General features: G+C 48.9%; 1 protein-coding gene across 1 annotated transcript; it reads right to left on the bottom strand.

The window, feature by feature from the left end:
* Window positions 1-7,798: 7,798 nt before the first annotated feature.
* On the bottom strand, window positions 7,799-21,932 carry Trim63 (tripartite motif containing 63). The gene is made up of 9 exons (XM_021160834.2): window positions 21,662-21,932; window positions 20,487-20,659; window positions 17,254-17,422; window positions 15,828-15,923; window positions 13,844-14,077; window positions 12,236-12,258; window positions 11,699-11,823; window positions 9,639-9,713; window positions 7,799-8,518 (listed from the first exon to the last, which is right to left on the bottom strand). The coding sequence occupies exons 1-9, from the start codon at window positions 21,818-21,820 to the stop codon at window positions 8,508-8,510; spliced, it is 1,065 nt and encodes a 354-aa protein (XP_021016493.1). The 5' UTR covers window positions 21,821-21,932; the 3' UTR covers window positions 7,799-8,507.
* Window positions 21,933-25,271: the final 3,339 nt, after the last annotated feature.

The following is a 25,271-nucleotide window of genomic DNA, read 5'->3' as shown; positions in this document are numbered from 1 at the left end:
GAGGCAGAGGCAGGCGGATTTCTGAGTTCGAGGCCAGCCTGGTCTACAAAGTGAGCTCCAGGACAGCCAGGGCTATACAGAGAAACCCTGTATCGAAAAAAACAAAAAAACAAAACAAAAAAAAAAAACTTCAACAAGGGAGTGGGAGAGATGGGTCAGTGGTTAAAAGCACCCACTGGTCTTCAAGAGCACTTCAAGACAGAAGGTGGTGGTTCATGCTTTTAATCCCAGAGCTTGAGAGACAGAGGCAGGCCAATCTGCAGCTCAAGTTCCAGGACAGCCAGGGCTACAGAGAGAAACCTCATCTCAAAAAACAAACAAAGAAGAGGCCTTCAATTCTCTGCATCCACCAGGAGCATAAACCTCTCCTGTCTGTACAGTAGTTCCAGGGGATCCAGTGTTGTCTTCTGATGTCACTGGTGCCTGACACACATGCAGTGCACATAAATACAGGCAGCACAACCCATCTATGCACATAAAATAAGACAAGTAATCCAGCACTGAGGAGACAGAGGCAGGAGGATATTTGTGAGTTATTGGTCAGCCTGGTTCACATAGACACTCCCTCAAAAATAAATAATAGATAAAAATAAGACTTCACAAGATTGACAGCACCTGGTGGGTAAGGGCAAGAGAATTAGGAGACCAGGATATCAACTAATTAGTGAGTTCAAGGCTAGACCCCAGGTACAGGAGACAAAAGAGAAGCTGAGTATGTACTGTGTAGCAGTTTCCTTCTAGATCAAAGCCTTGTGTCTTTTGTTTTGTTTTGTTTTTCACAGGGTTTCTCTGTGTAGCCCTGGCTGTCCTGGAACTCACTCAGTAGACCAGGCTGGCCTCCATCCGCCTGCCTCTGCCTCCCAAGTGCTAGGATTAAAGGCAGTGTGCCATCACTGCCCTGCAGCCTTGTGTCTTTAAAGGAAGCTAATTCAGATGCAGGATGTTAAAGGGGAGGTAAAATAACAGGGTATTTTAAGAGAAGATGCTTATAGAGAGGTGAAACAACAAGATGTTCTATAGGGAAAAAGCTCCTTAAGCTCAGGAAGTAAACAACTCAATAGCCTCAGGAAGTTCCTGAAACTGACCAGATTCTCTAGGCCCCTCCTTCCCCAAGCATACACAAGCAGTGCCTGACTACAGGGAGACACTCTCAGATGAGCTGAACTGCCTGAAAGGGTCATACTAGAAAGCTGGGTAGTAATGGAGCATGCTTTTTATTCCTGGTACTAGGGAGGTGGAAGAGGGCATCTTTCTAAGAGTTTGAGGCAAGCCTGGTCTACAGAACGAGTTCCAGGACAGATAAGGCTATACAGAGAGACCCTGTCTTAAAAACAAACAAACAAACAAACAAACCAAATAAATAAATAAATAAATAAATAAATAAATAAATAAATAAATGCCTTATTAGAAGCAGAGGCCCCAAATAAATAAATAATTAAATAAAAGCCTTATTAGAAGCAGAGGCCCCTGAGCTGCCAGGAAGAAGTGTTTCCAATTTAACTGCCGGGAAAGGACCCTCTCCAGCCTGCTGAGCTGATTGTATGTTAGGCTGAATGCTCCAGGTTTCTAACTTTTGACCTGTTGCCTGTGCTGAAGTAGGGTTTTCCTGCTGTAGCTGTCTGAGTCATTGCTGAACCTGGAGGGTACCTCTCCCCCACATTCCTGTAAGTAACCCAAATAAAGCTCATTGATTGGCTCACCAAGGGGACCTTGGTAGCCGCACTTTGTTGGTTCCCTATCTGGAGCAAGTGAATGCTTCTTCATGTCTCCTCTTGACAAGAGACTTGATGAAGGGGGGGCTAATGCCTGCTTCTCTTGTCAGTAACATGACCAGATGATGTGGGAATAGGATAGTGTATACCAGTAATGCTGCGATTTCAAGGAGGCCAAAGCCTCTGTCTTCATTTTTAAATTATCCACTCTTTTTTTTTTAAGATTTTATTTATTTTATTTACATGAGTACACTGTAGCTGTCTTGAGACACACCACATGAGGGTATCAAATCCCATTACAGATGGTTGTGAGCCACCATGTGGTTGCTGGGAATTGAACTCAGGATCTCTGGAAGAGCAGTCCATGTTCTTAACTGCTGAGCCATCTCTCCAGTCCTAAATTACCCACTTTTGAGACATGCTCTATGTATTGCAGGCTAGCTGGAACTCTTCTTAATCCTCCTGCCTCAATCTCCCGAGTGCTAGAATCCAAGGTCACCATGCCCCACTTCTCTCTTTCTGGCTTCTAAAGCCTTTATAGTCGTCCGTCGGAGAATACTTGAATAAAACTCTGAAGCGAAGAGGGTTCAGCAGACGAAGCGGCCATCACCAAGCCAAAAGACCTGGTACCCACGAGGTGGGAGGAGAAAACAGACTCATCGTAAGTTCTGATCTGACCTCACAGGTGTGCTGTGAGGGCATGGATCTCCCCTCCCCCCACCTTAGTAAAGATAAATAAAATATCAAAACAAACAAACAAACAAAACTGTAAGGAAACCAGGTGCTTTCAAGCCAGAGCTGCCATCTTCCAGTCATTTGATAAGGTGTCCCCAATGGTTAGAGAGGGCAGGCACTTGCCTGCTGCTCACCGAGCTTAGACTACGTGGACTTACTCCTTTGGCCACATATGTATGATTCTACAAAAACAGCCCTCCCACAGACATCAAAGAAACAATTATGGATCAAAGTGGAACGCGCCATAAATGTCACCATGGCAAAGCTGGCAGAGTTTACCATGTCACCCAGTGCTACTGGCACTGTAAACAAACAGGTTGAGGGCAAGATTCTGAGAGAAGGAACATAGATGCTGAGCGTGGTCTGAGGTGATTCCCTGATGGAAGGAAAGCAAAAACCAAAGAGAAAATTTCCTCCAAAGCACAAGTCACCCCACCCAGAGGAGTGTGCGTTCATGGCTTGAGGCAGGGGGATTAAATAAGAGGCCTCAGTTGTAAAAGTATGTTTCTTTTCTTTATTAAAGATTTGTTTATTTTGTTCTGTGTGTGTGTGTGTGTGTGTGTGTGCTCTGCTTGCAGGTATGTCTGTGCACTAGTGTCCTTGGAGTCAGAGGGGGCTTTGAGTCCCCTGAAGCTGGAGTTACAGGTAGTTGTGAGCCACCGTGTGGATGCAGGGAACCAAAGCCAGGTCCTCTGCAAGACCAGTCGGTGCTTTTAGTCACAGTGTCATCTTCCCAGCCCCCAAGTTGGCTTTTCTTAATTAGATTGAACTGCGGTGTCTCCTCCCTCCAAAAGAAAAATGAAAAGAAAAAAAAAAAGAGTAAAAGAAGGGGCTGGAGAGATGGCTCAGTGGTTAAGAGCACTGACTGTTTTTCCAGAGGTCCTGAGTTCAATTCCCAGCAACCACATGGTGGCTTACAATCATCTGTAATGGGATCAGATGCCCTGTTCTGGTGTGTCTGAAGACAGTGTACTTGTGTATAATAAATAAATAAAACTTAAGAAGACAAGCAGGTGTGTGAGAGTGAAGACGTCTGGTAACAGCCCCTGAAGGGTCAGGAACTGGGCTAGCATGGGCACAGGAAGGTTCTAAGGCTAGCTCATATTCTTTTCCTTAGCTTGACTTCAGTAAGGGAGTTATATGCTACAACAACTCACTACATTTTACAACTGTGTACATACTGCAAACTGCAAAAAGAAGTTTCATATCAAAACCAAAAATTAGCCATGGCATAGTGGCCTACACTGGTCATTCTGGCATTCAAGAGGCAGAGATAGTTGAAGACCAGCCTGGACTACATAAGGAAGCACTTTCTTTCTTTCTTTCTTTCTTTCTTTCTTTCTTTCTTTCTTTCTTTCTTTCTTACATAAGGAAGCACTTTCTTTCTTTCTTTCTTTCTTTCTTTCTTTCTTTCTTTCTTTCTTTCTTTCTTTTTTTTTTTAGATTTATTTATTTATTATTATATGTAAGTACACTGTAGCTGTCTTCAGACACTCCAGAAGAGGGAGTCAGATCTCGTTACAGATGGTTGTGAGCCACCANAGAAGAGGGAGTCAGATCTCGTTACAGATGGTTGTGAGCCACCATGTGGTTGCTGGGATTTGAACTCTGGACCTTCGGAAGAGCAGTCGGGTGCTCTTATCCACTGAGCCATCTCACCAGCCCTCTTTCTTTCTTTTTTAAATGACTTTAATCCCAACACTGACAAGAGGACCTCTGAGTTCAAGGCCAGCCTGGGCTAAATAGAGAGCGCCAGGCAGTCAGGGCTAAATAGTGAGACCCTGTCTCAAAAAGGGGGAGGAGGTGGTAAGAGCAAGAGCAGATCCCCGTATCAACCTCTGGTCTCCACATACGTACCACACTCACGTGTGCACTCTATAGGCACATCACACACACACACACACACACACACACACACACACACACACACGAAAACAGAAAAACAAAACTTGAAGCACAGTGTCCAGGAGAATTGTCAGTGAGCCCCAGTCTGGCAGATGGAAACTCTCTGAAGACACAGGTGGGACAGCTTGACCAGCGTGAGTTCTAAATGGTCTCTCATGAACAGGGGAATTGGAAATTGAGGAGTTGCTAGGTTAAGTGTTTGACCTGCAGAAATATATACGGAGGCTCTAAGGTCTTTTTTTTTTTTCGTCTCATGAATCCCAGGCTTGTCCTCAAATTCAGTCTGTTCTGAGTGTGATGGCACACAACCCAGCACTCCGGAGGCAGGAGCAAGCGGATCTCTGAGTTCAAGCAAGCCTGGTCTCTATAGTGAGTTCCAGGACAGCCAACATTGAGGAGATAGAGCCATGCAGATCTCTTGAGTTCACAGTCAATCTACAGAGCAAGTTCCAGGACAGCCAAGCTTAGGCAGGGAAGGAGTTGGAAAACAGAAAACTGGCGATAATGTAATAGAACAAGGGGGCCATGTTCCAGCTCCAGCAAGCAGCAGAACTCAGTAACTTCAGCTATGCGGCTCTAGCTTTACAGTCAAAACCAGAAGGGACTACTGGTACAATTGATGCTGGTTAGCTGGTAGCAGTGACTAAGAAGAGACCAGCATCACTGAGGTGAAATCATCTGGGAAGTGTTTTCTGAGAGCACACATAAGGTGTGGTCTAGAGACAAGGTTGTACCTCGTGCTGCAGCTGGACTTGGTAATCTGTAAGAATAACCCAGGTGGTTTTGAAGGCATGAAGGGGTCATGAAGAGCAGCCGAGGCTTGGCATTGTAAGAGGCTAAGGGAAGCCATTGGTGAAGTTGCAACCTCAGTTTCAGTTAACTGCCCAGAACTGAAAGCGTAAAGAAGTTGAGGGTTAGCACCATGAAGAAAGTCCATGAGAAGCTATTGGTAAAGCCTAATTGCAGCGGAAGACCCCAGTGTACTGGAGATGCCAGTACCATGGGATGACCACCAGGAACAGCAGCAGAAGTGGAGTGGAATCAACCAGAGCCTAGAGTGCTACAGAGGGCAGAGCTGGAGATGTGACCCAAACCCCTTGGAAGAGCCCAGAAGATCATGTGTGGACCCCAGATATTGGAACAAGAAGCTGTAATGTAGAAGTTGCCTTGGAGACCCCAAGATGTTCAGGATGTCAGATCTGTGAGTTATGTGCTGAGGAAAGCTGCTAACAGGGAGTGGAAGCAGCCCAGGAGAAAGAAGTTTGTTGCAGTCAACAAAGACCAAAAAGGAGCTGGAGATTTGAAAAGCGCTTTGACGTCAGCCATGGAGATGCAGAGTTTGGAGTTTGCCCAGCTGGTTTCCTGTCTTGCTTTGGGGACTACAGTTAAGTGATTAGATGAGTCTCAGAAGAGACTCTGAACTTTTAACATTGTTGAGACTGCTATAGACTATGGGCACTTCAGAAGTTGGACTAAATGTATTTTTGCATTATGCTATGTTTAGGTATGGTCTCATAGACTCATGTGTTTTCCTCCCCAACTTGCTTTTTGGTCATGATGTTTGTGCAAGAATAGAAACTCTGACTAAGACACATGCATGCATGCATACATACATACATACATACATACATAGTTACATACATACACACACAGGAAAACAAATTGATTCTGTAGTCCAGACTGGTCTTGAACTCCTGATCCCCCTGCTCCGAGCCCAAACATGATGGGATCCTCACTCAGTTTGTGCTGTGCTGGGGAATCAAACCTCCTACCTCATGGATCTTATTTAGACACTCCATTAATCAAGTGACATTCCCTAGCCCTGTTACTGTCAAAGCCACATCTTGCCATGCATCCCTGTCTGGCCTACGGCTTACCATGAGCCCTGCATAGGCTCAGATTCATGGCTGTCTTGTTGAAAAGCTTTCTGGGGGCTGAGGTGATAGGTGTGCACCCCATCTAGCTCTGTCAGCTTTTGTTTCATAAGACAGGATCTCAGGCTGTCCTCAGACTTGCTGTGGAGCTGAGGGTGGCCTTGAACATCAGATCTTCCTGCCTCCATCCCAGAAATGAGCGGGATTGCAGGCGTGTACCACCAAGCCAACTTTGCAGGTCTCAACTTTCTAACTTTATTTTTATTCCGAGACAGGGTCTAAATCTGGCTAACCTTGACCTCGGTATCAAGCTGGCTTTGAACTTACAGAGATCAGCCTGCCTCTGCCTCCGGGTGCTGGGATTCAAGGTATGTGCTACCATGCCAGGCTCTCTCATCAGCTTGCTTTTGGTAGGCTGCTTCTGGTGTCTGTATTGCTCCTGTGCTCTGCTTGCCTGTAGGTGAGCTGACTCTCCACTACTCTCTGAGATTACACAAGGTGTATTGCTTCGTTGCCTCTCCTGCCCTGGGCCTCACCTTTTGCTTCTTTGAGAGCCTGAGGCTGCTGACTGTGCTCTGTACAATTGTCTCATCCCAGGAGCCAGTGGTTGTCTTGGCCTTCCATGGAAGAAGTCTGGGCTCCACTGTGACCTTCATTCAGTCTGTTGCCCATAGACAGCCGCAGTTCCAGACCCAGCTCCTCTGAACCATGAAACTCTGGCTCCTCCCACCACTTCCAAACTAAACGGGAGCCTCACCAAGTATAACTACAACAGAGAGCCCTCTCACTGCTCAGGGAAAGACTCCAGGGACCAAGGGGTCCCACCTGGAAATGCTCAAGGAGGTAAACTGGGGCTTTGAGAAGTGGGAGATAGGGAGAAGCCAACAGATAAGCTCTCAACCCCGCCCCACCCCCACTGCTCCCCTGTCCCTCAACCCCAGAACTATTACAGTCAAGTCTTGTCTCTCCCTAATCACTAGAAATATCTCAAACCACTGAGCCAGGTTGGGGCGCTAAAGCAACGGCAGCTCAGTCACAGAACACCTGCACACATTTGCTCCCTCTCCTCCTGCCTCGGTTCTATTCCCCTGTGCTATCTGCCCTTGGATGGGACCTCTGGATAAAACCCCTGAATGGCCAGGGGCAGGTCATTGGGAGAACTAGAACCTGTGCTTGTGGCAGAGCTGGTTCTCCATGGAGCTCACATTGGGAAGTGTGGGGTATGTAAGCCTAGCCTTGGCTATGCCGTTTCTCAGGCTTTCTGCTTGACTCTGGCTGCCTCTGTAGACAGAGATCAGCCTGTCTCTTACCTCTCAAGTGCTGGTATTAAAGGTTGGCTGATGCTGGGACCTCCTGTAGAGCAGGGTAGAACTTTCATGGAGTGCTTTCTTGACCCTCAGTTTCACTGCTAGCAACGCACACATATACACACTCACATACACTCATACACTAACACACATACTCACTCACACTGTCTCTCTCTCTCTCTCTCTCTCTCACACACACACACACACACACACACACACACACATTCAAGCTGAAGGAAATCACACCTCTTTCATAGTTACAGGAAAAGAGCATTGTGAGTTTATTTTTTATTCTTTTTCATTTTTATTTTTGAGGCAGAGTCTCTCTATGTAGCTCTGACTGACCTGGAACTCTCCATGTAGACCAGGCTGGCCTTGAACTCATAGAGATCCAACTGCCTCTGCCTCCAGAGTGCTGGGATCAAAGGGTGTGTGCCCCAAGGCCCAGCCCCTTGTGCAAAACAACATATAACACAAATTCAGTCCTATCCCCATGTTTGGGGATGGGCACTGTACAGTACATTGCCCCCTCTAGGCCGTCGAGTGAGACCCAGCCCTCCCACCAAGGAAAGGAAGTAGGCATCTCTATTGTCTTGGCTTCCTTCCCGCTTTGTGACAATCGCCAGTCACACAATGACCAGGCGTGATTATACAAAAGTTCTCGTACAAAAAGCACCAAACTGGCGTACATATACAAGTATATACAAAAAATCACATTTTAAAAACATACAAAATATTTCATTTCGCACCAACGTAGAAAAGTGTCCTGTGACGTCTTGGATACACTTCCAATTGTGTTTCAGCAGCTGCTGGACACAGTGGTGGGGAGCCCTATGCTAATCCCTGCTCTCTGAGCAGAGAGAAGACACACTTCCCTATTGTGCCCCCCAAGGAGCCCTAACCCCCTCCCGAGATGGGCCTGTCCCCACCTCCCCCATCTCTGCGTCCAGAGCGTGTCTCGCTCATCTCCTTCTTCATTGGTGTTCTGAAAGAGAAAAATCAGACACAGGCTCATGGTGAGACACAGACAGACTCAAGAGGACCCAGGGCCTCCTGAGCTGTGATGACAAGCCAAATAAAGCCAGATCTCCACATCTTCAGCCTCAGATTAATTTAGCGGTCAGAATCCAATGGGCTACTGATACCCTACAGTAGTGGTTCTCAACCTTCCCAATGCTGCCACCCTTTAGTACAATTCCTCATGTTGTGGTGACCCCCAACCATAAAATTATCTTCATTGTGACTTCATAACTGTGATTTGCTACTGTTATGAACGGTAATGTAAATCTGTTTTCCAATGGCCTTAGGTGACCCCCATGAAAGGATCATTCCACCCCACCCCACCCCCCCCACTCAAAGGGGTCGCAACTCATAGGCTGAGAACCGCTGCCTTAGACTCTTTGGAGCTAGTTACTTTAGCTGGGTTGGAATTTGGCTCCAGTAACTAAGGTTGAACACTAATCAGGGGTAAGGGTACATGCCTTTGACCCCAGCTCTGAGGCCAGCCTGTCCTCCATAATGAGCTCCTGGCAAACCATGGGTACATTGAAGGAGGGGGAGGGGGAGGAGGAGGACGAAGTAGTGGAGGAGGAGGAAATGATGGTGGTAGAGCAGGAGGTGGAAGAGGAGGAAGGGGAGGGAGGATGGGGAGGGGGAGGGGGGAGAAAGCAGCAGCAGCAGCAGCTGGGAGATGGCTTGGTGGGTGGATTCCTACATAAAGGAGAGGGCCTGAATTCAGATCTCCAGCACTCAGACATGCTAGGTGACCATGGTAGCCCCTGTGACTCCAGAGCTCAGAAGATAGCAGAAGAGAGCCTTGAGCCACCCAGCTAGCTAGACTAGCAAATCCATGAACTCTGGGTTCTATTAAGAGACCCAGCCTCAGTGAATGCAGTGGAGAGTGATCTGAGAGATCCTGGATGCCAGCCTTGGGCCCCTGCACGGCACCCCTGAGCGAGCACACAAGTGTGCAGACATGCGCATATGCACACCCACCCACCACGTGCAACAAAAGAGGAGAGCCGAGATTATAATAGACACTAGGCACACACCCTGGCAATGTGTAGCCTGGCATTCTCATCAGTGAAGGCACAAGGGTCTCCTACCTTCTTTACCCTCTGTGGTCACGCCCTCTTCTTCATCAGCCTCCTCTTCTGTAAACTCCTCCTCCTCCTCCTCATCTGTGAGGAGACCAACTGTGTTAGGATGGGGCTGGCTTCTCACAGCAGCTACTAGAAGACTGGCCTAGAGGGGACATCTGTCCCCATTTCTGGTCCCAACTGGGCACTTAATGGCAGCAGGGACCTGGGAGGTGGCTTTGTTAAGATTCAAGCTCACAGAGTCCGGCCTCCACATTCCCTGCCTCCTCCTTCCAGATCATAGTCCTTTTGCTCCAGGACATTAGCACACTTCATCACTGGCATGACTGTGGCCTCCGTGAGGCAGGAGGTACACTTAGTGTTCTGTGCATCTCAACAGAACAGACACACCACAAAGGGGAGGCAGGGCAAGCATTTCCTATTCTTAGGGATCAGAGTCCTCAACTGAAAGGAATTTGCTCGCCTTTGAAATCTGCTGACTCAGCATCTCCTTGTTTGCCTGATTCCTAGGTCCACAGAGAGGCAGTCTCAGGGTGGCCAGGGGTTGGGGGTGGGGTTTCTGTTCAGGAGAGTGGGACAGTCTGATGTCCCCATCCCATCCCCCCACCTCCCACCCCCCATCTCACACCCCCCCACACCTGGATTCTCACTTTCTCATCCTGGGGTGTGACCTTCAAACCTTCCTAACGGGACCCTGACCCTTCCTTCCCCCAGGCCTTTCTGGGCCTCCAGGAATTGCAGAGTCAACCTTTCTCAAGGCTATCTACCAACCAGAACGCCTACCATGGCTTTAGCGTGGAAACCCAGCACTCAGGAAACTTAGGTAGGAGATTAGCCACTAATTCAAGGACAGCCTGGGCTACATAGTGACACCCTGCCTCAAGAAACAAACAAAAAAGCAAAACAACAAAACTGTCACGTAAGACCTCCAGCTAACCATGTAGGACGCACCCATAATCTCCACAATGCAGGAGGCCTGTTTAATTTAAACCATAATGACTGTTCAGAATAGTTTTCTCCCAGAGAATCACTATGGGCAGGTCCCATGGTGTCTTCACAAGGGTCTCAGATGTCCTCAGAGAGTCTTGTAAGCCAAGGGGCCCCAGGTGAGGTCTGCGCCACCTACTTACTAGCCGTGTGGCTTTGAACAAGGGATTGCTCTGTCGAAACTCAGTTTTCTAAGCTACAAACTGAGCCGCATCCCAGAACTGTATTAAGTGATAGAATTTCCACCTTTACAACTTTACATCTGAGTCTCAGTGCTCAGAGCATGGAAAGTCCAACCAATAAATGGGCTCAGGGCTGAATGTAGTGGCCCATGCCTTTTTTGCCTGCCATCAGGGTCCTGTGAATTTGAGGCTGGCTTGGTCTTCATGAATGGGCTTAAGAAACGCTGTTGGCATGGTCTCCCTGCTGTGGGTAGGGAGTGGGTAGTGCAAGCCTTTAACATGTATGTTCACACAGCACAACCTGTCTTGAATATCCTTTTGACTATGTAGCCTAGGCTAACCTCCAGCTCGCCATCTTCCTGCCTAAACTTCCTAGGTGCTAAGTCAAAGACTCCAAGGCCTGGGTTGGAGTACCGGTAATAGATCCTCCCAAAAACCCAGCCAAAGCAGGAGACCACAAAGGCAGGGGTTTGGGGGAGTGCCAAAGGTCACACGGATAACACACAAATGGCAGAATCGGGATTTGAAGACAGACCTGTCTAATGCCAGATGTCATGAGCTTTGGATCCAGACAGAATTTATTTCGTAACAATTATGTACCAGGCACTGTGCTAGACCCTGGATCCATCACAAAGTTGTCTGTGGAGCCAGGCATGTTGGGCACATGCCTTTTATCTCAGCCCTCAGGAAGCAGAGATGGGCAGATAGAGCTCTATGTGTTCCAGTCCAGCTCAGTCTACTTAGAGAATTCTAAGACAGCCAGGGCTCCATAGAGAGACCTGTCAACACTGGCTGTGTAAATTTGACTTTTTTAACAGTTCCCCTCAGAACTCAAGAGGAATGCTGCCTTTCAAAGGTCAATCATGCATAAGCAAGTAACATTATCACATCCTTTACCTGTCCCAAAGTCAATGGCCCTCAAGGCCTCTGCTATGTGTTCTAAGTCCAGGGTAAAGTAGTCCATGTTCTCAAAGCCTTGCTCTGTCTTCCCCAGCTGGCAGCCCTTGGAGGCTTCTACAATGCTGTGGGGAGAGAGGCAGGGTGAGGTCTCAGGGCTCCATGCAGGAAGGGTCAGCTTAGCCTTGGCTCTATATCCATGCATCCCAGCCCCACAATCCATCCCTGAAGTGAGGGAGTAAAGAGGCAGAGAGCATTTCTTCTTTAGGATCAAGCAGAGTGGATGTCTAAGAAAGTAGGGGACATGGTCTGGAGAGTGGGGAGGTGAGCCCCAATCCCTGCAAAATGAATGCACAGGATCCTACTGGGCAGGTGTCAGAAGCCCTGGGGGACACTGACTAGGGGCGTGGGACCCACTCCTGGGGACACTGACTAGGGGCATGGGACCCACTCCTGGGGAACACTGACTAGGGGCGTGGGACCCACTCCTGGGGACACTGACTAGGGGCGTGGGACCCACTCCTGGGGGACACTGACCTCTTGATAAGCTGCTTGGCACTCTGTGGAGAGAAAGAACAGAGGTTAACATGGAAGCCCCCAAGGGTGGACTCCAGTACCAATCCGTGGTACAGGCATAGCTCGCCTCCTGCCCTGTTAGACAGAACTCGGACACTCACTCTCTCTCTGTCCCTGGGTAGCACAGATCTTAGCCGGCATGCACCCCTGTATGCATCCACTGTCCTGGCAGGAAGCCAGGGTTCTCTGACCAACCACTCACAATGTCTGAAGTCTCCTGGGTGAACATCAACCAAACTTCCTTTTTAGACCATGGGCCGGACAAAGCTGGACTGTAAAGAGCTTGAAGGCATGTGGTCTGGGTATTGTAGGTTTTTTTGTATGTTTTAAAATTTTTTCTATGTATGTATGTATATATATATATATATATATATATATATATATATATATATATATATTACAGCGCCTAGAAGCCAGAAGAGGGTGTCAGATTCCCCTACAATTAGAATTCTAGGCATTTTTAAGCTGCCAGACATGGGTACTGGGGTCCTAACTCAAGTACCTTGAAAGAATAGTAAGCACTCTTGACCACTGAGCATCTATCTCTCCAGCCTCTCTGGGTTTTGTTGATATTGTTTGTAAAAGATCTATTTTTATTTTAAGTGTATGCATGAGTGCCTGCACATATGTGCCTGGTGCCCTTGGAAGTCAGAAATGGGCATTGGGTGCCCTGGAACTGGACTTATACATGGTCCTCAGCCACTGTGTAGGTGCTGGGCACTGGACTCAGGTCATTTGCAAGAACAAAACCAAGGTGTTATTTTGGTTTGGTTGGTTTTTGTCTGTTTGTGTTTTGTTTTGAGACAAGTTCTCTCTATTATGCAGCTCTGGATGTCCTGGAATTTACTCTGTAGACCAGGCTGGCCTTAAAGTTACAGAGATCTGCCTGTCTCTGTCTCCTCAGTGCTGGGATTAAAAGTGTTTGACACAGGCTGGAGAGATGGCTCAGTGGATAAGAGTGGATAAGACTGCTCTTCCAGAGATCCTGAGTTCAATTCCCAACAACTACATGGTGGCTCACAACCATCTGTAATGAGATACAATGTCTTCTTCTCGTGTGTCTGAAGACAGTGACAGTGTACTTAAATAAATAAATAAATAAATATCTTTAAAAACAACAAAAAAGTTTGACACAAGAAATGTTCTTAACCACAGAGTCATCTCTCCATGCCAATATTTCTTATGTTTGTTTATTTGTTTGTTTGTTTATTGACAGGGTCTCAGTATGCAGTCTTGGCTGGCCTGGAGCTTGCTGCTATATAGACCAGACTAACCTTAAACCCACAGAGATCCTCTTGCCTCTGCCTGTGTCTCCCAAGTACTGGGATCCAAGTTGTGTGTCACCAAGCCTAACACCGGCATGTTTTATTCTGAGATAATATTTCACCAAACTGCCCTGATTTCTCAGAAACTTGCACCCCTCCTGTTTCAGCTCCACAAAAATTAGAAATATAGCCAGGAGCCTGCAATGGCTCGAGATGCCTGGCATTTCACCAAGATTTGAACGGCCAGTTCGAGGGTTAAGAAAGTATAGTTCAAATCTACCCAAACCCTTCAGATTGCACTCACCGAGAGGAAGGTAGCCCCTCCGGGCTCATCCAGGGACTGGATGGCGGTCTCCACAAGCTTGGTGGACTTTTCCAGCTGCTCCCTGTACTGGAGGATCAGAGCCTCAATGAAGCCCAGCTTCTCCTCCTGCTCCTGCGTGATCCGCTGCAGCAGCTCGCTCTTCTTCTCGTCCAGGATGGCGTAGAGGGCGTCAAACTTCTGGCTCAGCTCCTCCTTCACCTGGTGACTGTTCTCCTGAAGACAGAAATCCTACAGTCACATCCCATGGGGGTCCCAACGCACTTTCTGAGACAGAAGGGCCCCAGGAACTATCTGCAGCAAGAAGAATCTCTGTCACACAGGAAGCAAAGCTGTTCCCCTCCACTCCACAGCTCAGCCCACTTGCAGTTATGATGGTCGTGTACCCCCCCGCCCCCGGTCTTACCAGCTCCAACCCTCCTCAAGAAGAGACCAGAGGGTTTTTTGGTTTGGTTTGGTTTTGGTTTGTTTGATTTTCGAGACAGGGTTTCTCTGTATAGCTCTGGCTGTCCTGGAACTCACTTTGTAGACCAGGCTGGCCTGAACTCAGAAATCTGCCTCCCGAGTGCTGGGATTAAGGGCGTGCACCAGCATGTCCGACTGGTTTTATTTTTTAATCTCTTTTTCTTTCTTATCTCTCCCTTTCTCTCTTTCTCTCTTTCTTTCTTTTGAGACGGGGTCTTATTGTGTAGCCCTGGCTGGCCTGGAGCTCAGTATGTAGACAGGCTAGCCTCAAACTCTTCCTGAGCACTGGTGTCAGAGTTGTGTGCTACCACATCCAGGAAGTGCAGAATTCTGAATACTCTTCCAGGAGTGAGAAAGCTTCCTTCTTTCTTTTTCTTTTCTCTTCTTCTTTCTCTATTTTCATTTTGTTTTTTGAGACAGTCTCATGTATCCCAGGCTGGCCTCAAATCCATTATGTGTAGGAAGGCGACCTTGAACTTCTCTGATCTCTTGCATCCACCTCCCAAATGCTAAGTTACAGATGTGCCATCACATCTGGCTGGGAAAGCTACCACTGCCTTCTGCAGTCTGTAGAACCAGCAGCCTGCCAAAGCTCAGTAGAAATGCAAATTTCCAGCCAGGTATATGGTGCCTGTAATATCAGCACTTGGCAGGTAGAGGCAGGAGGATCAGAAGTTCAAGAGCAATCTAGGCTACATAGTAAATGCAAGGTTGTCCTGTTCTACATAAGATCTAGTCTCAAAAAATCAAATCTGCCAGGTGATGGCACACACCTTTCATCCCAGCACGCTGGAGGCAGAAGCAGGTGGATCTCTGATTTCAGACTACAGAGGGAGTTCCGGGACAACCAGGGCTACACAGAGAAACTCTGTCCTGAAAAACAAACAAAGATCAAATCCAAGGCAGAAAGACAGAAGACTGGAGAAATGGCTTAATGGTTGAGAGCACGGGCTGCTCTTCCAGAAGACCCGTCAATTGCTAGCACCTACATAGTGAAAGGCTCACAACCATCTTGAACTCCATTTCCAGGGAATCCGACTCCCTCTTCTGGCCTCCTCTGGCACTGCACACACATGGTACACAGACATATGTGCAGGCAAAACATCTTATACATAAAAAGTAAAATACAAACAGGGAGCAAGTGAAGACTTCTGTATCATTCCAGAGCCCCCGAGTTTCCATAGTCCTGAGTCAAGTGTGAGCTTTTAAAGGCCCAGGAGTCTTGTTCTACAGCAAAACACTGGAAACATTCAGGGAGTTATTGGGTCTCTGCAGTCAGGGACCAACTGGGGTCTGTCTTGTCCTTCAGCAGGCTCGGACACAGCTGCTGTGTTCACCGAGGGAATGGAGAAATGACTGTGTCCTTTCCTGCCATCTCTATCTTGCACCCAAGATTCAAACCCCAAATTGCACTCATAGCTCAGATCTTGCCCAGAGAGCAGCTGCCCTGGAGGCTCGAACCCCTCACCGCTGGCAGGGCAGGGCGGCTCTGCACCCTCACCTTGGTCACTCTGCACGAGTCCTCCAGCTGAGAGATGATCGTCTGCACTCGGTCATTCCCCGCCACCAGCATAGAGATGCAGTTACTCAGCTCAGTCTGGGGGGGGGGGAGGAGAGACAGAAATAGACTCAGAGCCCGCTGTTTCTCCAGTGTTATAGCAGCACAGTGTTCATGCTCCCTGTCTGTGACAGTCACCAACAGGGTTACTATCCCTCTTTCTGGGGTGCAGCTCTGGTCTAAAGCAGAGACTACCACAGATGTATCCTTTATGGACAGATGAGGCCCAGAGAGGGGAACCAAGCAACCTAAAACACACAGCAAGGCACTGACAAAGGGACAAAGGAAAACCACTTCCTTCCTTCCTTCCTTCCTTCCTTCCTTCCTTCCTTCCTTCCTTCCTTCTCCTTCCTTCCTTCTTTTCCTCTCTCTCTTTCTCTCCCTCTCTCTTCTTTCTTTCCCTTTTTCCTCCCTCCCTTCCTTCTTTCCTTCCTCCCTTCCTTCCTTCCTCTCTTTCTTTTCCTTTTCCTCTCTCTCTTTCTCTCCCTCGCTCTTTCTTCCTTCTTTTCCTTTTTCCTTCCTTCCTTCCTTCTTTCCTTCCTCCCTTCCTTCCTTCCTTCCTAATATGTAAGTACACTGTAGCTGACTTCAGACACCCCAGAAGAGGGCATCAGATCTCATTAGGGATGGTTGTGAGCCACCATGTGGTTGCTGGGATTTGAACTCAGGACCTTCAGAAGAGCAATCAGTGCTCTTAACCACTAAGCCATCTCACCAGCCCCCCTTTCTTTCTTCCTTCCTTCCTTCCTTCCTTCCTTCCTTCCTTCCTTTTCCTCCCCACCCCCCTCTCAAGACAGGGTATTACTGTGCTGCCTTGGCTGGCCCAGAACTCAATATATAGACTAGTGTAGACTAGGTTGACCTCAAATTCATAGTGATCCTACCTCTGCCTGCTGAATGCTAGGCTTAAAGGCCCGCACTACCATCCCCAGCTGCTACTTTCTGAGAGAAGGAACAGAATTGGAAAGTTCTAGCAGAGAGAGCCGCGTGGAGTGTTACAAACACACTGCTCAGAGAGTAGGGCTACAGCTCACTCCATGGCAGGATGCTGGGTTGCCATGGTCCAGGGAAGAGCCTCAAAGCTGCCTTAGACTTCATGAGAGGCTCGGGTGGAGAGGTCTGGGACCACAGACTAGCAGACAGGACAGGGAAGCTGTGGCCTCTTCCTTCTGGTCACACCCAGGCGCTCTCAAGTGGCTCTAAGTATAACCCATGAGCTCAGCCACCTCCCCCAGGGAGGCGACGGCTGTTGTCCCTGTGGCCTGGGAAGTCCCTCCAGAGGGACTATTCCTGAAAGGCCGGCTCAGCACATCCACAAGGGTCAAGTCCACCCCCAGAATCATCAGGGCATAGCAGCTGTAGTCAGTACCTTCTGTCCTTGGAAGATGCTTTGCAAAGGGGCAACCTCACAGGCCTGGTGAGCCCCAAACACCTTGCACAAGGAGCAAGTAGGCACCTCACACGTGAGACAGTAGATGTTGATCTTCTCGTCTTCGTGTTCCTTGCACATCGGGTGGCTGCCTTTCTGCAGGGGCCGACTGAGGTGGAGGAGAGTCACAGGTCAGGGTTGTCCCATCTCCCTGCCCCATCCTAGCTCCAAGCACAGGAAGTCACGCATCCGTACGTCAGCTCCCAGTGGGTCAAGCTGCTCCAAACAGTCTCCTATTTAACTTCTGGGAACCCAAGGTCAAGGAAGCTAATGCTAGCAAGCAAATCTGTTTCCAACCTTTAAACTCGGGCTCTGCTCCGTCGTTGGACCTGGCCTGAGTTGTTACAGAGGGTATGGGGAGACCCCCAGAATTCCAGTCAGACCAGAAGATGCTCACAGGGTGGGAAACACAACGGAGTTGCAGCAAATAAATGGACTTGCCCAAGGTGGCCCAGCAGCACAGCCAGAGGGGCCAGAACTCCTATGCTCTAATTTTAGCCCCGTAGATTTGGTTGCTGGGGCCTGGGCCGTTTATTCTGATGGCAGCCTTCACGTCTATATTTAATCTATGAGACTGTACCCTCCAACTGGGCAGGGAAGCCTGCCTGTATTTCTTCCCTGAGTCTATAACATACAGTACCTGGTGTGGAGACCATGGAAACAAAATGCAGGTAGAAAGAGTAAGTGCACCCCGAGGGCATCCTGGAGTTCAGAGAAGGAGGCAGCCTGTGCACCCTAAGCCATACAAGCATCATGTGGTTGGGGGCGCTACATAAAGGCTCTCCAGGGCCCAGAATCTCTTCTTTTATAATTTTAAAAACTGTATTTATTTAGTATATGTGTATTGGGGGTGGGGTATGTGTGTCACACGGTATCCATGGAGGTTGGAGAACAGCTTGAAGGAGTTGGTTTTCTCCTTCCACCATGTGGGCTCAGGGGATAGAACTCTGGTTATCAGCCTTGGCCTCAAGCAGCTCTACTCACTGAGCCATCTAGCCGACCCCAGAGTTCCTTCTTTCTGTCTTCTCCCTTTATGGCTTCCTCCACTAGGGTACCTGGGATGTCGCTTTCCAACATCGATTGTTTCCCATTCTAGGCAGGGTTTTTAGAGTCGAGGCTAACTAGATCTTCCATTCCTTTAGAATAGTGTCTTCACTCCCCCAGTCCCTTACAGCTATCCACTTCCAACAGTGACCATCCCCCACAGGTCCGTGTTGCCCCTCCCACAGCCCTGCTGGTCACACCAGGCTTTTCTGCCCTCTTCAGGAGCCTTTTTCCAAACACTTGGTTTTGTTTTTTTCCATCTTTGAGCCCAGGAACCCCACACTGTGACCATCATGATGGGGGTTTCCCTGGCACCACACCACCTTGGCGATGCCCAGGGAAGGCATTAGCATTAGGCTGACGTGAATATACTATAAATTTTGTCATCATCATCCAAAATAGGCATCTGTGGCCTGAGAAGATGGCGCAGGAGACGAGGGTGCTTGCAGCACAAGGCTAACAACCCGAGTTCCTTCCCTGGGACTCACGTAAAGGCAGAAGGAGAGGGCTGATTCCACAAAGTTGTTTCCTGACCTCCACACATGGGCCATGGCTGGTGTGCACTCACACCCACACCACACACTAATAACAATAATAAATAGAAGCATTTTTTCAGTATATATGTATGAGCTGTCTGGGAAAGAGCCTGGGGACTGGACAGAACCTTCTGTTAGATAGGGGTTCTACCACTGACCTACGGTCCCAGCCCCTTAGTCTCCTTAGTATCTTCTTACTATGAATCAGCATCTTTCTGAGCTATCCAGGCAGGCCCTGCATTTGCAATGTTGCCTGGGTGAACCTTGGAACTGAGATCCTCCTGCCTCAGACTCCCAAGTAGCTGGAATCACAGGCATATGCCACTGTGGCTGGGCTCAACAATGTCCGTTTGTAGCGCTGTGTGCTAGGGACATGAGACACAATGTAACAAAGAAGTGTAGGATGTTCAAGGAGAAGGCTGGAGATATGGGTGAGTAATTAAGAGCTCGCTGTTCTTGCAAAGGACCTGCTTTGGTTCCCAGCATCCACAGGGCAGCTCACAGCCAGTTCTAGTTCCAGGGCATTTGTGATAGCTGAATCTTGTCCACTTGACTACATCTGGAATTAACTAAAAACCCAAGTGGCTGGGTTTGTTTGTTTGTTGAGACAGGGTTTCTTCTTTGGTAGTCCTGGCTGTCCTGGAGCTCACTCTATAGAACAGGCTGGCTTCAAACTCACNGAGATCCACCTGCCTCTCCCTCCTGAGTGCTGGGATTAAAGGCGTGTCGCACCACTGCCTAGTTAGGGAGGTTTTTTTCTTAATTAAATCATTTGAAGTGGGAAGGCCCACTTTTAATTTGGGTCGGTTTTTTGTTTGTCTGTCTGTTTTTTGTTTTTGAGGTGGCAAGATCCACCTTTAATCTGGGCCACATCTTTTCCTGACAGCCACTATAAAGGACATGGAAGAAGGAAGCTCTCTATTTGCCTGCTTGCTCTCACTCTCTCTCACTAGCAAGTCTGTTCCTTCACCGGCATTAGAGCCTATTCTTTTGGGACTCTGGCATATAATGAAGACCAGCTGAGACATCCAGCCTTGTGGACTACACAACTTGAGTGTGTGTGTGTCTGTGTGTCTGTGTGTCTCTGTGTGTGTATACTGTATGTTATATTTCTATAGTGAACCCTGACTAATACAGGGACCCAGTACCCTCTTCTGGTATACCCACAGATGCCAGGCATGTGTGTGCACACACACATACACACCTATATGTAAGCAAAATAAAATAAATATATATATTTTTAAAGCTGAGATTGAGAAACAACAAAAGGATCTCAAGTTGATACCAGCTTGAGCTACATGTCAAGGCTCCATCCTTGGGGACACAGTTTAGTGGTAGAGCATTTACCTAGTGAGGACCAATCTCTACCATGAATGCAAACACACACACACACACACACACACACACCTGCACCCTAGTCTCAGGATGCTTTCTCACGCCCCCAGTATACCCAGAACTCAAGAGCTGAGGTTCTGTCTGAGGTAGAGGGTGCTGGCTCTCTGTGCTGGTGAACCTGGCTGTAGGCTCCTGGGTGTGGGAGGGGCCTGGGGAAGAGGCGGGGCCGGAGGCGGGGCCATTCGGCTGCACACTGACCTGGAGCACTCCTGCTTGTAGATGTCAATGATGTTTTCCACCAGCAGGTTCCTCTGCAGGCCGTACACCCCGTGCCGGTCCATGATCACTTCATGGCGGCACGAGGGGCAACGGAAACGACCTCCAGACATGGACACTGAGCCACCGCGGTTGGTCCAGTAGGGATTCGCAGCCTGCAGACAGCCAAGGCAAAGATGAGGCCAGCATTCCTACCCTCTCCAGTCTCAGTTCTCCTTGCCCCAGTTGCTCCAGATACATTGGCCAAACCAAAGGGCACCCACCGGTTCCTGGCCTTGACCTAGAACTAGCCCACCCATGTGGTGAAGTATCTTGGTTGAAGCACTTAAACAGTCAAGAGGATCAGTACCAGCTAACATGAGTTCAAGTCATGTGATTTAAGACAAGCAGCTGTAATCTTTCTATGCCTCGGTTTACCACTGATACCACAGGTCTTAGAACTAGAGCCAGCTCCGAGGATATTATTTTAAATTTTGTTTTGTTTTGTTTTTGAGGTAGGGTCTTGCTATCTCAAACTAATTAGGTAGCACAGACTACACTCTTAGCAATCCTCCTGCCTCAGGTTTCAGGTTTGCTGGGATTATTGGCATATGCAACTAGTCCCGAGTTGGGAAGCGCATTTCCTGTCGTGGCTCCGGACCCTCTTCCCAGTGCAATGCCTCAACTCTTCCCTTTGCCTCCTCAGGAAGATGGAGTCCCTTCTGCCCCCATGTTGGAGCACGCAGCCTCTGAGATGCTGCTGTGACCATGTTCTTCTCACCACCCTCCTCCCAAAGTCTGGGCCTCCTGCCACCCTGGAGCTGGCTCTTGCCCTAGGCAGGGCCTGGTTTTTCTCTTCTCTCTACTCAGCTCCCGTCTTATCACTTGAGGTATTTGACTCTTGACTAGGGAACCAAGAGCGAGCAGTCCAGGCAGAGCGCGGAGCTGTGGGCAGGGTGGGGACTAGATGGGTAGAGAAGGACCAGAGCCTCTCCTTTTCCCCTTAGCCCCAGCCCTACCCCCATCCCTAGCCCTTGGGGGAGGGTGTCTCTGTAGCTTCTCACTGGAGCAAGTGGTTGAAGTGTCCTAGGCTGAGAGGGAGGGGCATCTGAGAAGTCGTCGGGGGTCTAGGGGCAGGGGGTGGGGATTCCAGGTCCGGGGCCCTGCCTAGCACTGACCTGGAAGACGTCGTTGGCACACTTCCGGCAGAGGTTGTGTTGGCAGGGCAGGATGACCACAGGCTTGGTAAACATCTCCAGGCAGATGGGGCAGATCAGCTGCTTCTCCAGGTTCTCCATAGCGTTTCCATCAGGAATCAGGCTAGATTTATAATCCATATTGCTTTGAAATGCGACTGTCTCGTCCACCTGCGTCACACCAAGTCTTTGTCTCCAAACCCACTCGGATCCTCTTTTGTCTTTGTCCCCTGACCCCCGACTTCTGTCTTAGTCTGAGGCCCCTCTGATATTTATAGCTGCACCTCAGTCACATGAGCCCCAGGAGGGGACCAGCTGAGCATTCCGCAGCCAGGCTGCTGGCAGGGCTTGAGTTTCCTCCAGGCCTCAAAGATTTGGCCCTCTCAGATCACATGCAGGGATGAGCAATCGCTGTTGCCCTGCCGTGGGGGTCGTAAACAAGAACAGACTGTTCAGAGCCAGGTTCAGGGGAGAGAGCCAGATACCCTAGTTTCCTGCAGAAATTGGTCTCCGCCCCACCCCCACCCCGTCCCCACCCCATCCCCGCCCCTCCAGTCAATTGGGAGTAAGGGAATGGAACCTGGGTTTGGGGGTGGGGGTGGGGGTGGGGGTGCGGGGTTGGGGCTGGCATTCAAGGCCAGCACTCCTGTATCAAACTAAATCTGTTCCCCTCCTGGATTCTGAACAGCTCTAAGGCCTTGGGATAGCCCTTTCTGTGAGCCCTTTCTCCTGCCTCAGACTCCAGTCAAGCATTTCAGTAGAGTCTTTTGAGACTCCATGTTGGGCAGCCCACCCTGACAGCCCTCAGCCAGTCATTGAACTTCAGGCTGACAAGGCTTTCTTGAGGGCCAGCAGGATGGCTCAGTGGTAAAGGGGCTTGCTACAGCCAAGGCTGACAACTTGCCTTGGCAAGTTCATCTGTCTTCCCTGCACTGACATGCTCACAGCCCCAAAAGGAGACAAACATGAACACCCTTGTGCTGCCTCAGACCCTGCCCTGACAACCGGAAGTCTGCCAGAGGCTCCGCATACGCATTCCTTCTTGGGCCCCAGGAAGAACCTACCAGATGCTGAAATATACAGCTCTCTTGACACAGGAGTGATCAGAGCACCAAGAGCCAATGACCTGCAAGCCTATATTCCCAGCTCCTCAGGAGGCTGAGGCAAGAGGATACAAAGTCTAAGGAGAGATGGCTCAGTGGTTAAGAGCACTGACTATTCCAGAGGCCCTGAGTTCAATTCCCAGCAACCACATGGTGACTCACAACCATCTGTAATGGAATCTGATGCCCTCTTCTGGTGTGTCTGAAGAGAGCAATAGTGCACTCAAATAAAATAAGGCCATCCTGAGCTACATAGTGATATCATGTAGTCTCAGATTAAAAGGTAAAGCAAGGCATGCTGGGTACATGCCAATAACCCCAGTATTTAGAAGGCAGACGCAGGAGTTCATAGCTGGCCTGGTCTACATGAGACCCTATCACAAAATAACAAAATACTGACACTACACATTACCCCTCACCACAAACCACATCACCCCAAAATAGCAGGTATTAAAATAAGTTTTGTTTTGTTTTTGTCTGTTTATCTTTTAGGTTTTCAGAGACAGAGTTTCTGGTGTAGTCCTGGCTGTCGTGGAACTTGCTGTGTAAATACCTGCCTCTGCCCCATCCCAACTGCTGGGATTAAACTACCTCCTCCTTTAAAAATGCATTTTGAAAAGTAAAAAGACAGAGCAGAAGACCAGGATTCAGTTCCTGGCATCCACATGGCAGCTCACAACAGTTATTCCCTTTCCAGGGAGTCTGGCTCCCTCTTCTGGCCAGCATGGGCACTGCATGCTTGTGATGCACATACACTCACTCATACAGGCAAAACACTCATACACATAAAAATAAAATAAATTAAAAATTTAAAATAGTAGGGGCTGGAGAGATAACTCAGAGGTTAAGAGCCCTAGTTACTCTTTCAGGGGACCCAGGTTCAAATCCCAGCACCCACATGATGGTTCACAATTGTCTGTAATTCCAGTTGCAGGGGGATCTGATACCTCTTCTGGCTGCACATGGTGCACGAAATACATGTGTGCGAAACATCCATATGACGAATAAAAATAAATAAATCCTTTTTAAAGGGGGTTAGAAGAAAAAGAAAGCCGAAGATACGACTTAATGATTGAGCATTTGCCTAGCATATGGGATTAGGACTTAGGTTCAATTCTCCACCCAACCCCAGGGAATAAAAAAAACCTTAGAGGGGGACCTAAGAGTAGAGGGGCCAGTCTCAGGAAAAGGGAGATGAGAAGGAACCAGTCCCAACAAGATTATAGAAGGAGGCCTTTGAAACAAAGGGCATGGTGATTTTAGCAGGATGACTTGAGTTCAAGGTTACCCTGGGCTGTAGCGTGAAGTCGTGTCAACAGTTCCTCTCATTCCCAAATCCTGGTGGCCAGTGTTTGCTGAGCTCTTGCTACATGCCAGGCACTGTGCTAAGCACTCGCTTGCCCTGCTTCATTTCATCAGCTGAATAGTCCATAGTGTGAGAACCGTCGCGCCCCCGTTCATGGACAGACAGGTCAGGCACAGAGAGGCAAAGCAACCCGTGAAAAGTCACACAGCCAGCAACGGTGGCTCTGAGACACAGCCCTGTCAGAGCTCCTGTCTCTGTGGAGGTGTGTTTGGGACAAGCTGATATGTTCAGTCCACCCGAGGGGAGGTGGAGAGGAGATGAGAACTGAGCAGTGGGAGAGAAGGTTTGGAACAGTGGTGTCTAAGGAGGACGAGCCTTGCTGCTGTCTGTGTCCTGGACACACTTGTCACCTGGGAGGAACGATTCACAGCTTCCTGTTGACTTCCTCAGCCACACTGGGCAGGCCAGGTGCAGAGGCCCAGCAAATGAACAGTGGGACAGCCTCCAGCCTGGTTGCTGGTAAGGCTATTGCCTCTGAAAGTCAAAGGGTGAGATGGGGAAGTTCCCACATGAGCGGCTCTGGGCAGCCACACACGGCTGGGCTGGTCATTCGAGCCTCACACCTGTCCTTCGGGGAGAGCTGTGTTTTTCCTCTCCCAGTAGGAAATGAGGTCCAGAGAGGTAGCTGACTTGGCCCATGTCACACAGCCACAAATGGCAGGGCGACTCTCAAACCTGTGCTCCTGAGTTAGAACAGTTGCTGAGTGATTATTATGGGCTGCGCATTGCACTGAGACTTTTCCATACTTCTTGTCCTTCCAAGTGACTCGGGGACAGAGAGTGGCACCTGCTTCCAGCTGATCTGCAGAGGTTCAGAGACACGCAGTCACAGTCACTGGGCCAAGCTCCATCAGAAGCAAGTGATGGTCGGTGGCATCACCAGGAAGTTATAAGCCAAATCATTACCAGTCATCAGAACAAACTAGACAGCCATGGGACGGACAACTGAAGAGATCGATACGAATCATCAGTGGTGAGTCAGGTCCAGGACTGTTCTGAGGGGAGACAGAGTCTCACAATGTAGACCAGGCTGGCTGTGAACTCACAGAGAGCCACCTGCCTCTGCCTCCCAAGTGCTGGGATTACAAGTACAGGGTACCATAAAGCATCACGGTGAACTTGT

Source organism: Mus caroli, chromosome 4 (genome assembly GCF_900094665.2).
Source record: "Mus caroli chromosome 4, CAROLI_EIJ_v1.1, whole genome shotgun sequence".
In the NCBI taxonomy this organism is placed as follows: Eukaryota; Metazoa; Chordata; class Mammalia; order Rodentia; family Muridae; genus Mus; species Mus caroli.
Note: the sequence above shows the minus strand (reverse complement) of the source record. Positions and strands in the feature narration are given on the sequence as shown.